The sequence below is a fragment of the Heterocephalus glaber genome, unplaced genomic scaffold, assembly GCF_053883595.1.
Source record: "Heterocephalus glaber isolate CG9 unplaced genomic scaffold, H.glaber_assembly_v1.0 deba00001610, whole genome shotgun sequence".
NCBI lineage: Eukaryota > Metazoa > Chordata > Mammalia > Rodentia > Bathyergidae > Heterocephalus > Heterocephalus glaber.
The window spans coordinates 15431242-15445374 of NW_028258381.1; the positions used below are offsets into that span (position 1 = coordinate 15431242).

Below are 14133 nucleotides of genomic sequence, written 5' to 3' on the forward strand. Positions count from 1 at the left end.
CGTCTGTGGCTCCTGCTGCACTTAATAAACGCTTTTACCGGAGACCCCGAAAAGGAGGCTCCCTGACTGGGGATGCCAGTGTGGATGGCGCAGATAGGGTCCTGGCCATGTGACTCTAGGTAGTCTGGGACAGATGTGGATGTTGGAGGAAGAGGTGGCCTGGGAAAGGCGTGGACAGGAGCTGTGTGCTCATGGAGGGCCGGGCTGGACACTCCACTGTTGCGCCCAGGACACACACGGGGACTGGCATAAAAAGGGCTGCTCGGAGGATGCAGTGTCTGCCCCGGCCTTGGCCACAGTGTGGCCTGAGTGCTCAGAGGAGTACATTCACCTGAGACTAAACAGTCCTTTTACTTCCCTTGGAAAACTTTTTAACACCCCCAGTAACGCGGCTTGGAAATACGGGTTTTCACAAACTCAGGGTCCTAAATGGAGGCCTCTAAGGATGAAGGACAGTCTTGTCTCTGCCACTGCTTCCCTGGCCGATGGAAAGGTGGGAGGCATCTCGCTGCCCAGCCAGGTCTTGGACCAATACTGGCTCTACTGGTGCCCATGCAGAATCCAGCTGGAAATATGCAGGGCTGCAGGGCTGCAGGGAGGGGGTGAGGCCCCTGTGCAACCTGCCCATGGAGATTGCCACATCTTTGAAGTCTGTGTCCCTAAAAAGGACAGGGTTCCTCCCTGATGCTCAGCTCCTCATGACGAGGGTCCTCAAAACAGGGCTGGGTGTCTCCCTCAGGCCCCAGGGAGAGGCCATTCCTTCTGCAGCCCGAAGCAAGCCGCCAGCAGAGAGAGGATCTCCAGGCCTGGGACTGCTGTGTGTTGGGGGGGGGCACAGATAAAGGGGCAGCGCCTGGCCAGGACTGGCCTGTCCCTGCGCTGGGGCACAGAGTCTAGCCAGAGAGGGGAGGTGTTCGGCTTCCCTGGCTGCAGGGCAGTGGGAGCCGCAGTCAGGGCTGCCCTGGGGCATCAGGGACCCCTCTCTGCGGCAGCCTCAGAGCGTGAAATCCAGAGGAGAACCCAGGAGTCAGGTTTGGGGTTAAATGTGTGGGTCCTGGAGACCTAACAGGTCCACAAGGCAGGGAGGCTATGAGCAGAGACTGAGTGCCCATCACCCAGTGCTGCGCCCGTCTTCGGGATCCCCAGCCCCACGTGCAGAGTGGGGAGCAGCCAGCCACGGTCACGTGGCAGGGAGGGAGGTGGTCAGCAGGCAATGGCAGGGCCCAGGCTTGGGCTGTGAAGGGAGCCTGGGGGCTGTGGTGGGTGCTGAGCCCCCAGGGTCCTGACTTGGGGAGCCGGGTGGCTGGGGATCTGCATCTCTGACTGTATAAGCTGACCCTGCTGTGCTTGCCGGGAGACTCTGTTTGAGGACGAAGCCCAGGTTGGAATGTGCCCATCTGTCTCCATGGCCCCGAAGAGGCCTGCCTTGGGGCAGCAGCAGGAGGGCCCAAGGTCACATGTGGGAGTGGGTGGGTGGGGGCTGCCTCCTCCAGTCCTGGGGTGAGGAACTCACACTCTACGCTGCCCTGTGCCGAGCCAGCCCCTGTCGCTTCCCTAACCCGCTGTGCCCGCAGTGCGGGGCCAAGACGGGCTGGCTTCGCTGCCCTGGGTGAATGCCTGCCCGACCAACAAATCTTGTTTTCTCTCTTCCTCTCTTTTCCTTCTTCATTCCTTCCCTTCCTCAACCTTTCCTTTTCTGTAAGGTAAGCTGACTTCCTTTTTTTGTTGTTGTTTTTGTTTTTGTTCTGTAATTAGAATTCTAACCTGTGCCATGGAGGATGTAGGTTCTGGGGGTGGTGAACAGGCAGAGCCAGGCCACTCAGACCTCCAAGGGGACTGCTGGGCTCACAAGGGCCACCTGCTGGGCCAAGCGTCCTGAGCACTGGGGACAAAGAGGCCAGTGCTGGCCCCAGGCATTGGCCCCCCAAAGTGGCCCCCAGCCAGGGGCCAGACAGTTCAGGAGGGCAACAGGGCGAAGGCCACTGGTGCTGAAGTCGCAGTCCCAGTGGGTGGCCAGGCGTCTGGCTGGGATAGGCCTCTGCGTGGCTGGGCAGCCAGGCCTTGATGGTTCCTTGGTGCCCTGCAGAGCTCTGGGGCTGCAGAAGATGACATGGGAGGGACCCGTCCTGGGGCGAGGGTTCCTGGCCAGGCTGGGCCTCCCTCCTTGCCAGGTTCTGTTGCTGCTCTGGGCCAGGCTCGGGGCCTGGGCCTCCCCCAGAAAAGAGCTGAGGTGGGTGGGGGTCGGGGGCGCAGGGGTCCCAGGCCCACTGCTCAGGGTGCCTCCTTCCCTCCCCACGCAGCAGCCAAGAGTTTGCTCAACAAGAAGGCAGATGGAGTCAAGGTGAGGCCCTGAAGCTCTGCACCCCAGCCAGCCTGGGAGGGGTGGGTGGCCCTTCTCCCCTAACCACTCCTCCGTCTCTCCACAGCCCCAGACAAACAGCACCAAAAACAGTTCGGCCATCACCAGCCCCAAAGGGACGCTCCCTCCTGCCGCCCTGGTACGGAGCCCACAGCCCTGCCTCCGTGCGCACCCCTCTGTCCGAGAGACCTGCCCCCAGTCTCCACCTCGCTGGGGCCCGGGGGTTGGGGCTGAGTCCCCAGAGGGGAGAGGCTGCTGTCACCCAGGCTTAGGCAGGTGCAGGACTCTGGGGAGCCCCTCTTTGGGGCCTGGCCCCTCACCTCGCCTTCTTGTGGGTCACCCTGCGAGAAGGCAACAAGAGGCTTCTGGAGACAGATGAGGCAGGGACGAGGGAGCTCCCAGGCCCCCAGGGACCTCATCCCTGGCCTCTGAAGGCCGGGCTGGGCTTCAGGATACTGGCAGCATAGCAGCCCTGAGTGCAGGGAGAAGGGTCCAGTGGTGTGGGGTGGATGCCCAAGCAGCAGCCAAACGCGGAGCCAGGGCCCACAGAGCTGGCAAACCCTGCCAGGCTCAGGGCCCCTTGCCAGGGAGGGGAGAAGCACTGCAATGCCCCTCCTGCACCCTGAAAAGTATCTGGTAGCCCCGGGCCGCTGGCCCTGGGGCTTGTGTGCAGGGGAGCACCACTGTGGTCGTGGTGCCAGATCCTTGCTGTGTCACCCAAGTGCCCGTGCTGTCCTAGGGTTGTACAGTTTGCTGGAAGTGTGCTTGGTGTCCCCTCGAGGTCCAGCTGGCTTCTAGGAGGTAGCCGAGCCTGCCTGGAGCAGTGGGCTATGGCAGGAGGGTGCCAGGCACCTGCACCTCGACACTCCGGCCTCACAGCCAGCCCCACCTCGGACTCTGTCCATCCATGTGCCACGCCCACTCCATGACATCTCCAAGCCTGTGTCCCTGTGCTGGGCAGGGCCCAGGCAGCACAGCGAGGACAGCCCTGAGAGCTCCGTGCTTGGGTGGGCAGGCCAATGGGCACTGTCTCAGCCTGGGGCAATCTGTGGTTCCACCTGCCTGCTCCTCCACCCGGGGGCCATCGCTGACCTCTGCTCCTCCATCCCTCTTGGGCCATCTTGCTGACCGCCTGCCGCCTCCATCCCTGTCCCCTCTGCTCTGCACTCTCTCCGGTGGATTCTGGTCACCACCCACTCCTCCTCTATCTCCCTGGCTCTCCCGTCCCCTGCTTCCTTCTTTCTCACTTTCCCTCTTTCCTTCCTCTGTCTGCCGCCTTCTATAGGAGCCTCAAACCACCGTTATCCATAACCCAGTGGACGGGATTAAGGTACTGCGCCGCTCTCTCCTCCTCCCCCTTCCTCGGGCAGGAGGCGCCGGGCCCAGGACGAGGGTCTGGACGGTGGCCTGGGGAGGCAGCTGCTCAGAGTGGAGGGCAGGTGTGTGGTGACAGCAGGACACGTGTCAGAAAGCCAGCTCCCAGGCTGCACCACATCAGCACATGGGCAAGCTCAACTGGGCTCCAGGGCGCCCCTGATGCTGGGGGCCGGTCCACTTCTTGAGGACAGTGTCCCTCACTTCCACTCCCCTCCTCCCCAGCCCCCTGTGTGGCCCCAGCGCTTCCTGCTGAGTGGACCCCCTGCTCTCTCTGCTGTGCCATCTGCTGCCATCACATCGGCATCATCATGGGCCCGGGGCAGGGCTGGCTCTTGGTGGCACTGGGAGGGAGGGCAGAGGCCAGGCATTTCCAGGACACAGTCATGCGGGACGGGCAGGTCGGACTTCTGCCCAGGCCTGGGCCCCCTGACGAGCGGCCACAGTGCCTCCAGTGGCCCCTCCCTTCTGGCCAGTGCCTCACCATGGCCATCATCAGAGGACACCGTTTCTGAGCTGGGCATCAGGGCCAATAGCACCCACAGTGCTGGGCACCAAAGCCATGGCTTCCTCCTGTCTAGGTTTCAGGCATCCCTGGGGCTCTGTGTGTCTGGAGGGGCCCCTGGACAACCTCCACAGCTGGGCCGACCCTGTGCCTGAAGACCGCACTTCTGACCATGGGCCTAGAGCAGGGTCCAGCTGGGGTCCAGGGCAGGGCCCGGATCTTCTGGGGCCTTCGCGGTTGTGCCCTCCGAGGAGCGCAGCAGACCTCCTGGGCATGTGGCACACAGCCACTTTTTCTCTGAAAAGCCTGGACCTGAGGATCTCGCCTCTTCTGGGGGAGAGGATGTGGGTGCCGGGGACCTGAGCAAGCCCATTAGAAAGCTGCTTGGCCTGCCTGGCAAAGGCACAGGCCTCTGGCTGCCCCTGTGTTCCCAGGAGTCGGCCGAATCCCACTGTGTCTGGGGTCACGGGATGTTAGCTTCTCCCACTGGAGGGGCTGCTGAGCACCTTGGGTCTTGGGGACATGGGTGGCCATGTGGGGACATCATGAGCCCCAGGGGCGCCCTTCTCCAGTGTCCGCACTGTGAGGACCTCCAGGGCTGCGGTCCTGTTGCGAAGGGCCTGTCCCTGAGCGCTGATGGAGCGGCTGGGCTGGTCCCATGGCTGTCCACACCCCGCCTGCCCAGGCCAGGTCTTGACCCTCACCTCCCTGTCTCCTCAGGAGTCGTCTGACAGTACCAACACGACCATGGAGGACGAGGACGCTAAAGGTACCTGCTGGGCCGTGCTGGCCGCTCCTCGGGGCAGGGAGCCTTCGGGGGTCCCGCGTCCTGTGCCATAGGGATACGTGTGGTGGCTCAGAGGCCGGGGGTCAGGCAGTATCCAGGGAAGGAGCCCCAGCTGTGTGGTGAGACCTGCTCTCTGCTCCAGCCGGAGTGTGTGTGTTGAACTTGCTCCACACCCCGTTCTTCTCTGGTTCCTTAAGCTTGTCATTCTGTCCACCTTGCACGGGTGAGTGACCGGGCAGCTGAACCCGCTTCCGTGCATCCTTTGCCAGCTCAGGAGCCCTGCCCTGCTGTGGGCTTCTGTGCCACCCTGACCTGGGGGTCCCTTCCACACTGGCCAGGAGTGACCTCTGGGCATCAGCAGCTGGTTCCCCCGCCTCTCTGCTGCTTCCTTGCCTCTCTAAGATGGAGCCTCACGCCTCCAGGCCCCAGGGTCAGGCCCCCACTTAGGGCTAAGCTGCTGCCTTCAGGACATCCCCAGGGGACAGAAGACAGGGTGAAGTAGCACATGAGGGTCAGAGCCTGGGCAGGCAGCAGGGAAGGGCAGGCCCAGCAGCCATCAGGCCATGTAAGACTGTCACTCCCACTGCCTGGCTTGGTCTCATGCAGCCCTCGCTCCTGACCCTGGGAGTGGCCCCAGGGGATGACCATCCCCGCTCTGCCTCCCAGCCCCTTGGTGCCCTGGGAGTCTGCAGGCGTAACCTCCCTCCTGCCCTTTCTGGCCCCCTAAGCCCGCCCACCCCCGTCTCCCCTGAGTGCCCACCACTCACCCGCTGCCTTTGGGCTGCTCCAACCCCCAGCGGCCCCGATATCCTGAGCTCAGGGAGGAGGGGCTCAGGAGCTCCAGAAGCGAGGGCCCCGTCCGTGCCATCTCTGGCACCCCTTACCCCTGTTGGCCCCACATAAGTGCTGCAGGGGTCACTTTGGAGGACCTAGCAACCCTCTGAGGGACACTGGAGAGCCAGGCCAGCTGAGTGTGGGCTGCTGACTCTGGCTGTTTCCCTCACCGCCCACACTGGGGCTCCCCAGGGCTGCCTTTGCTCAGCAGGGGCCGCCTGTGTGCCAGCTTGGCCAGGGGGAGGCTGCCCTGCACTCCTGTCTGTCTGCTCGGGGCTCCTGGGCTGTCCCGGGTCCCCTGAAAGATGTTCTTTGGCCCCATGGTCACCAGGGCACCCCCTTCCTGTCAGCTCTGCCACCTCCTCATTTGTCTGTTTGTCTTCCGCTCGTGTGCTGTCTGTTCTGCCCCAGCCCCCAGGATCTCTGATATCCTGAGCTCAGGGAGGAGGGGCTCGGGAACCCCAGAAGCTGAGGGCCCCCCGCCCTGCCTGTCTCCAGGTCTCCTAGGCCCCCTGACCGCCCCGTGTAAGTAGTGGTGCCCGGCCTGCCGTCCCTCTGCCATGCTCGCTGCAATGGCCGTGTGCACAGCTCCCTGAGGGCCAGGCGCCCGATGGCATTGCCAAGGCTTGGCTCCCTCCTGCCCTCCCGCTGCCCCTGCACGCCGCCCACCTCATGCCATCTGCCGGCTAGCGACCTCCCCACAACTGGCAGCCGGCCCGTCCCCCAGGCCCCTCAGGCTGCCTCGCTGGAGATGCTCCCACCCCCCGACCTCACACCCAGACACCCTGTCATGGTCACCCTGCCCAGCAGCCTGCTCCCTGGGCTGTCCCTGGTCCCCAAGTGCCCCTAACCCTGAGAGGTGCTGGGACAGTGACCCCAGCCAGGAGCCCTTGCGCCGACTGGGGCTGCCCATGTGTCAGGGCCGTGCTTCCTCTCAGATGTCCTTCCCTCCCGCCATCCTCTGCCGCCTGTGCCATGCAGTGGCCCCTGGCTTCTCGCCACCCAGATTGCTCTCCTCAGAGGGCGCCTGTGCCCACTCGGCTTCAGCTTCGCCCGCGACCCACAGGGCTCTGCCTCCAGCCTGCTGCCGCTGCGTTTGTCCTTCCACTGCCAGCATCCTCCACATCCTCCCCATCCTCATCCATCCTGTTCCCTTCCATCCCCTGTGCCGTGTTCCCATGTCCTTCTCTGTCCTCCATGTCCCCCTCCTTACCCATGCCCTTCCACTTGCTGTGTCTTTGTCCATACTCTGTGCCCCCTCCATACCCCTGTATCCCTTGTCCCCCACCAGTCCATTCCCCCACGACTCCTCTATCCCCTTGTACCCCCTCCTCCCTGTCCCCATGTCCCCTCCCCACCCTCCCCCATCCTTTTCCTTCCCCTCCCCCTTCCATCCCTGTATCCCCCTCCTTTGCCCCCATCCCCCTGGGTCCCCTCCCTCTCTGGCTTGGCTCTCAGCCTGTGGATTCTCTCCTGCATGCCCCCTCTCTGTGTTCACATCTGTCTATTCCACCCCAGCCCCCAGGATATCTGACATCCTCAACTCAGTGAGGAGGGGCTCAGGGACCCGAGAAGCTGAGGGCCCCCTGCCAGTGGGACCCCTACCCTGCCCATCTCCGACTCTCCCTGGCCCCCTGCCCGCCGTGTGTAAGTAAGCTGCTCGGAGGGGCCACAGGGCCAAAGCAGCCAGGCTGGCTCGGGCCATGTGGGGCCCCAGGGTCCCTCTGCCAGAAGCACAGGAAGGAGCCATCTGGCCTCCGCGGGCGCAGTCTGCGGTCTCCAGCGTGAGCGTGGGTGTGGGGCTACGCAGTCCTGCTGACCTGGAGCATGCACCCTCCCCAGGGCCGCAGCTGTGTCCTGGAGGGCAAGGGAGTGGGCAGGGCCACAGGTCCAGCCCAGACAGCACTGTGGGAAGAGGGATTCGGTCCTGGCCTTCAGAAGCTCTGGTGTCCTGGCTGCCTGCATGTACTTCGGGGTGCAGACTTGGGGGGCAGCCAGGGCTCTGGGCGGGCGGGAGAGACAGGCGCAGGCGGGACAGCCAGTATCATTTACAGGGATGGATGACATACCAGGCCGCCTCTGGGGAGACACAGGCTGGGGGTGGCGCTGAGGTGCTGTCAGAGGAGAGGGCGCCGGGCCAGGGGCTCAGAATGGCAGGGCAGTGGCTGGGTGAGTACGGTGTCCGGGGCCCAGAAGGTGGGGTCCGTCCTGCACGCCCTGGGGCATGGACAGCCTCTGGAGGGACACAAACCCCCCAGAGTGCTCACGGTCCACTGCTGGCTTGGAGGTACTGAGAGGTGACCAGGTTCTTGCTGGTGACGGGGGACAGCAGCAGAGCCCACAGGGAGGCAGGGGGCGATGCTCCCAGTGTCTGGAGAGTCAGCTCCACCTTCCCCAGGTCCATGGCATCTCGTCTGATTTCAAGGGGCCCCGCTGCCCTTACAGAGGGCCAGGCGAGGGGGTGCTCTAGGGCAGGACCTGTGAGGGACACGGCATGACTGTCACCAGGCAGTGCAGACTGCCCATTTAGGGTCCATCCCGAGCTTGACAAGGTTGATGGGGCTGCAGGAAAGGGACTGTGTGTGGGTAGAGAGGGGACTTTGCGTGGCCGTCTGGGAGCGGGGCAGGGTGGGCAGAGGGGGAGCTTCAGGAGAGCTGCTGGCATGTGGCCAGCCCCAGCCATGTGCTAGGTGGGGTGTGGGTCCCCCTTCCCTGAGACGCTGCCTCACCTCAGGCCCAGCCCTTCGCACCCATGCCCCCTAATCGGGGATTATGCATGATCCTGGCTGATCCCGGCTGATCCCCGGCAGCTGCCCTGTCTCCTGTGGCCACGGTGGCCCTGAAGGAAGGGACTCAGGGTGGCCAGGGCCAGCAGTACACTGGCCCCTGGGGCCTCCCTAGGCTGCCCCCTGCGGCCTCCCTAGGCTGCCCCCTGCCCCCACCATGGGCAGCGTGAAGCCAGTTCAGCCCTCCTGGGACTCCATTCAGCATTTTCCCTGGAGTTGCTGAGGGCCAGGGGGTGCAGCTTGTCCTCAGCTCGGTCCCCCAACCTGGCCTGGGGGCCCCTTTGTGCTGGGCTCCCTGCCCCCTCCCTCGTGGGTCCCAGATGCTGAGGACACAGAAGCACCCGCATGGAGTCTGGGAAGACAGAGCAGGGAGTGGGTCACACTGAGGTCTGGGCAGCAGCCACTACAGATAAGAGATGACCAGGACCGCTTGCAGGCAGCCTCCAACCGTCCCTAGCTGCAGGGAGCCGGAGGCTGCGACCACCAGGCCTCTTTCCCAGCCTCCAACGCAGTCTCCACCTCTGGCTGCTGCACTTACTTCATGCTGATTTCCGTTTTTTAATTATAGTTTGTTTAAATACACTCAGTATTAGTTCATTAAATGAAAAATTAGTTTCGCTTAGCACAGGTGAGTACAGAATGAAAGCCGTCTAGTAATAAAAGCAGTGTCACTCAGTTCTGCCATGTTCTGTGCACAGAGCTGCCTCAGGGAAGGGCAGGGGTGAGGGCCCCGAGGTGCCAGGGCAGCTGGTGCTGAGGTGGGCACTGCCCTGGGCCTCAAGTGCCAGATGTGCTGCATGTTTGAGACAGAACCCTGATAGTGTCCCAGCACTGGGCCCTGGTGTGGGGCTGGAGCAGGACCTGGGGGGAGGGGCTTCTGGAGCTCACAGTCCAACGCATACATGCCCACATGTTCTGCACACATGTATATACGTGCATGCACATGCATTTGAGTGTGCTACATGTGCACCCTTGTGCACAACCACACATGTGTACTCATGCGCATACTCATGTGCACACACATGCAGACGTACCCATGTCCTCAACCCCACCATCGAGCACCTCTGCCATGCTGCCCGGGTGCTGCAGACCCCAGAGCGAACACAGCTTGCCCATTCCCAGGCAGATGGGCACCTGCAGCAGGCACATCTCTGCAGTGCACCCCAAACTCTGAGGTGCTGGAGGGGTGGCGAGGGGCAGCCCCACCACAGTGCTATTCTCTCTGCTTCTTCCATGCTTGAACTGTATTACAGTTGCAATCAGTTGTCATTAAAGCAGCTAGGGGGACTTCTGGCGAGGGCCCTGGAGGGCAGGGGCCAGCACTCAGAGCAGCGCCGGGCCTGGCACTGCAGGATGGTTGGGGTGAGAGAGTCCCAGACTGGACGCAGGCGGGGACACCACTGGGCATCTGAGAGCCAGGTTGTGGGTGCCAGGGACTGTGCTTGCTCTTCCCACTTTGGAGCCTGGGGCATCTGGCCCCCAGCCTTTGCTCAGTGGGACCCCCAGTCCAGATCCTGCAGGCCTGCACGAGCCTACTAGTGACTCTGCCTGGCCTGGTGCTGGCCCCTAGTGCCCTGACATCAGACCCTTGTTGAAGAAAGGAGGTACGAAGTGAGTAGGGCCCAGGCAGAGGACAGGAGTGGAGGACATGGGAGTGGCAGGCCAGAGAGGGTGGCCCATGGGGCTAGCGTGGTAGTGACCACAGGCTTTCACCCTTTCTGCATTTTCTAGACATTCTGTAGTATGGATAGAGTATTTCTGTCATTTAAAAATTTTTACTTAAGGGCTGGGGATTTAGCTCAGTGCTTTTACTGCCTGCTGCACACGCGCAAGGACCCGAGTTCGATCCCTAGTACAAAAACAAAAATCTTTTACTTAAGAAAAACAAGATAGAAGCCGTTGCACTTGGAAGTGAGGAGGGAGAGCAGGTGATGGGGCCAGTCCGGGCATGGGGTGTCAGGACCCAGGCCCTTCCTGGAGAGGAAGTGTAGGAGCCAGGTGGCCCCGTGTCCAGGGTGGGCTGGGCTGGTGCCCATGCTCACTCTACACCTCCCGCAGCCCGGAAGCAGGAGATCATCAAGACCACAGAACAGCTCATTGAGGCCGTCAACAACGGCGACTTCGAGGCCTACGCGTGAGTCCCGGGGGCTGGTGGGGCCTGTGCGGGGTGCGGGTGGGGGGCGTGCCCCTCCTCACTCAGGTCTGCCCCCCAGGAAAATCTGTGACCCTGGCCTCACCTCCTTTGAGCCCGAAGCTTTGGGCAACCTGGTTGAAGGCATGGACTTCCACAGATTCTACTTCGAGAACCGTGAGTGGGGAGCAGGGGTGGGCAGCGTGGGGCGGGACACACCGGGGTGGGCATGTGGAGGGCACGTGGGCAGCGTCCACTCATGAGTCCTCAGTGCCGACCCCCGCCGCCCACAGTGCTGGCCAAGAACAGCAAGCCGATCCACACGACCATCCTGAACCCCCACGTGCACGTCATCGGCGAGGACGCGGCCTGCATTGCCTACATCCGCCTCACACAGTACATCGACGGCCAGGGCCAGCCCCGCACCAGCCAGTCCGAGGAGACACGGGTGTGGCACCGCCGAGAGGGCAAGTGGCAGAACGTGCACTTCCACTGCTCGGGCGCGCCCGTGGCCCCGCTGCAGTGAGGTGAGCAGAGCCGGGGTGGGGGGCAGCACCCAGGGCAGAGCCTGCTGGGTAGGGGTGGGAAGGCCCAGGGCACCTGAGTCCGCAGAGTACTGCGGTAGGCCTAGGCTGAGCTGGGTGTGGAGGTGCTGAGGAGCCTGTCTGCTGTTTCAGAGCGGAGCCTGGTCTCGGCGGACAGAGTCGGTGTCTGCAGCCTGGCCACCTTGGCCTCGGCCTGCCTGTCGCATGTTTGTGTCGCCTGGTCCCCTCCCCCGGTGCCTGTGTCTGCAGAAAAACAAGACCAGATGTGATTTGTTAAAAAAAAAAAAAAAAAAAAGGATGAAGACAACGACAACCCCACACACACATGCACACACACACATACACACAAAGATTGCCATCGGATGAAATGGAAAAAAACACCCTAAAAGGAAAAAGCTGTAAAAATCTGGCATTTGTGGGGCTGCCCTCCACCCAGGCTCCACGTGCGTCCCTTGCACTCCTGGTCGGCTGTGGGGACCCTCCGGGCATGAACGAGCTGCCGGGCCCCACGTGTGCTGAACAGTGTCAGTCTGTAGGTATCATCCTCACCCGCGCACTGGGCGTCTGCATCCTCCCGCCCGCGCATGGCCCGGCATGTGCTCGCCTAGCTGTCATGCGGTCAGGTGTCCTGGGAGGGCTGCGGGCCGCTGGCTGCTCCTGTCCCTGCTTTCCCTCCCTTTCCTTTCTCCCGAGAAGGGCTGGTGTGGGCTCCTGGAGCCTGGGACCCACCACCCAGTATGGACGGCCCCTGGCCCCGGGAGTGTGCAGGAGTCAGCCATCCTGCGGCCAGCAGAGGAGCCCTGGGGCCCCTGGGTCGCAGCACTGGTCCTTGGGACAGGTGTGGACAGGCACAACTTGCCTGAGACAATGTATTGGTTGCAACTCCAACTGCCCTGTCGTGGAGAGGGGCTCAGCCAGGAGCTGGCCCCCTACTGCTTGGGGCACCTCCCCGCTCCCTGCCAGCCAGCAGCACGGTCACTGTGGCTGTCCCTGTGCAGCCACGAGCAGACGCCACCACGCCGGACTCAGGAGCAGGCCAGCTGCCTCTGGGCTGTCTGCTAGCTGAGCTTGGGAGCTGCGCGCATGCTCGGGGCTTGGCTGACGCAGCAAGTGACAAAGGGTAGGGAAGGTGGGGCTGCCAGCTTTGGGCCAGGTGGTTGCTGAGGTGGGAGAGCTTTCACGACCTGGGCCTAGGGCAGAAGCGAGGCGGGGGCCAGCCTGGCACAGAGAAGGCCTGGAGAGAAGGCCGGCTGGGGACACGGGCACTGGGTGGAGGGCAGTCTGGGGACAGTGTGCTGCCACAGGATGCTGGTGGCCCTGGCCCTTCATGATGGGAGGCACCATGGTGAAGCGGGTACAATGTGAGGGCAGCGGCAAGGGGCGGTCGGGAGCCTCGACTAGAGTTCAGGGCTCTCTACCCAGTGCTGCCCACCTTCAATTCATGTCGTCTTCAACAAGGATTCTGTCTATCTTCCCCACAAATCAAGGTGGGGAGGGGCACAGAGTGGGGAATAGGACACAGGATTCCAAACTCCAAGGGGACTGTCCACCTCGGACGTCAGAGTGGATGCCACCTTCTGTCCACGCTGTGTCCAGGAAAGCCGTCTCCATCCATGGACACAGGGTAAACATCTGCCAGGCTCCGCACAGCGGGCTCCAGGCCACGGACTGAGGCAGGCTCACCACGGACAGCACTGTGGCCCCACGGCGAGCCACCCTGGTGTCCCGGGGCCTCCTCTCCCTCCCCACCCCTTGTTATCTCCACAGAGCTGCCTGTCTGGGATCATTTGGGATTCTTTTCTGGGGGATAATTCTTTTGCATGACCCTCTCCAAAGAGCAGGCCTTGCCTGCTCTGCTAGCTAGGTGTTCGCAGGTGGTGGCGTCGCCGCTGGCCAGCGCTGCAGGGCGTCGCGGCCCCGGTGCTGGCGGCCCTCCCTCTTCTCTTTTTGCTGAGTTTCATTGTCTTTTCTTTCTGAGCCTTGTAGGTGTACAAAAATTATTCTTATTTTGTTCTGTCTCGGGAAACTGCAAATAAAAGAAAAACAGGACAAAGTACTTGAAGTGCAGCTGGGTGCTTTATGCTGAGACCCTGTCAATCCCCTGGCCCAGAACAGACCCACTGGCACTTGCCCAGCGGTGGGTGAAGAATGAGGGGCTCAGTGCTTCTCTGGCGGCGGGTGGGTCATGGCCCACCTGCTGACCCCATCCCTCTGTCTGATACTCCCAAGTCCTCTGGCTCCTGTGCTGTCCACCTGGGAGGCCGGAACCAGAACTGGCCTCCAGCCCCAATACTGTGATCTCCACAGGCCAATAAAAGTGAAGTCAGGAGGAGTGGCCTATGGGTGGGAAGGAGCCTCAGCACCAAGACCCCTGAGTGTCACCACCCTATGTGAGTTAAGAGGCTTGGCCCTCTGGCCAGAGTTGGGTGGGGCCGGAAGGACACCAGGAGCTGGGGCCAGCACACCCAGCTGCTGGGAAAGGAGAAAGGCTCCCTCCCCAGGCTTCCCACTATATCTCCAGCCTACGAATGGGACAAGATCCTTTCCCTGTCACCTCTACTAGGCCTGTTCTACCCTCAGACTCTGCCCAGATGTCCCCCAGCTGGCCACTGTGCCCTGCCGCCTAGGCACAAAGCTTCCCTCAGGAAAACTTGCCCCTCGAGTCCTTCTGCAGCCTCAACACCTTTCTGCAAGTCACCCCGGGACCCTTCTGGCTTCCATGGCCACCTGTCAGAGTGGTGAACCCCACACCCTGCACCCCTGTATCCCAGGGGCTGCCACCACTGTTCTTATGCCTTGTGCTCTCCTGGTA

At 62.6% G+C, this 14133-nt stretch overlaps 1 protein-coding gene across 9 annotated transcripts in view; it reads left to right on the plus strand.

The window, feature by feature from the left end:
* Camk2b (calcium/calmodulin dependent protein kinase II beta) overlaps positions 1–13376 on the plus strand; it is an 80343-nt gene extending 66967 nt beyond the window's left edge. For 3 of the 9 annotated variants that reach the window (XM_004839915.3, XM_021254280.2, XM_004839920.4), the window contains 8 exons: positions 2304–2341; positions 2427–2498; positions 3645–3689; positions 4959–5007; positions 10704–10779; positions 10859–10953; positions 11070–11303; positions 11454–13376. In XM_004839915.3, the coding sequence (XP_004839972.2) occupies positions 2304–2341; positions 2427–2498; positions 3645–3689; positions 4959–5007; positions 10704–10779; positions 10859–10953; positions 11070–11302 (608 nt within the window). In that variant the 3' untranslated portion in view covers position 11303; positions 11454–13376. Of the gene's footprint in view, positions 1–2300; positions 2342–2426; positions 2499–3644; positions 3690–4958; positions 5008–5691; positions 5699–5822; positions 5916–6259; positions 6385–7377; positions 7507–10703; positions 10780–10858; positions 10954–11069; positions 11304–11453 lie in introns of all 9 variants that reach the window. The other 6 variants (XM_004839916.3, XM_021254282.2, XM_087196126.1 and 3 more) reach the window with 4 other exon arrangements.
* Positions 13377–14133: the final 757 nt, after the last annotated feature.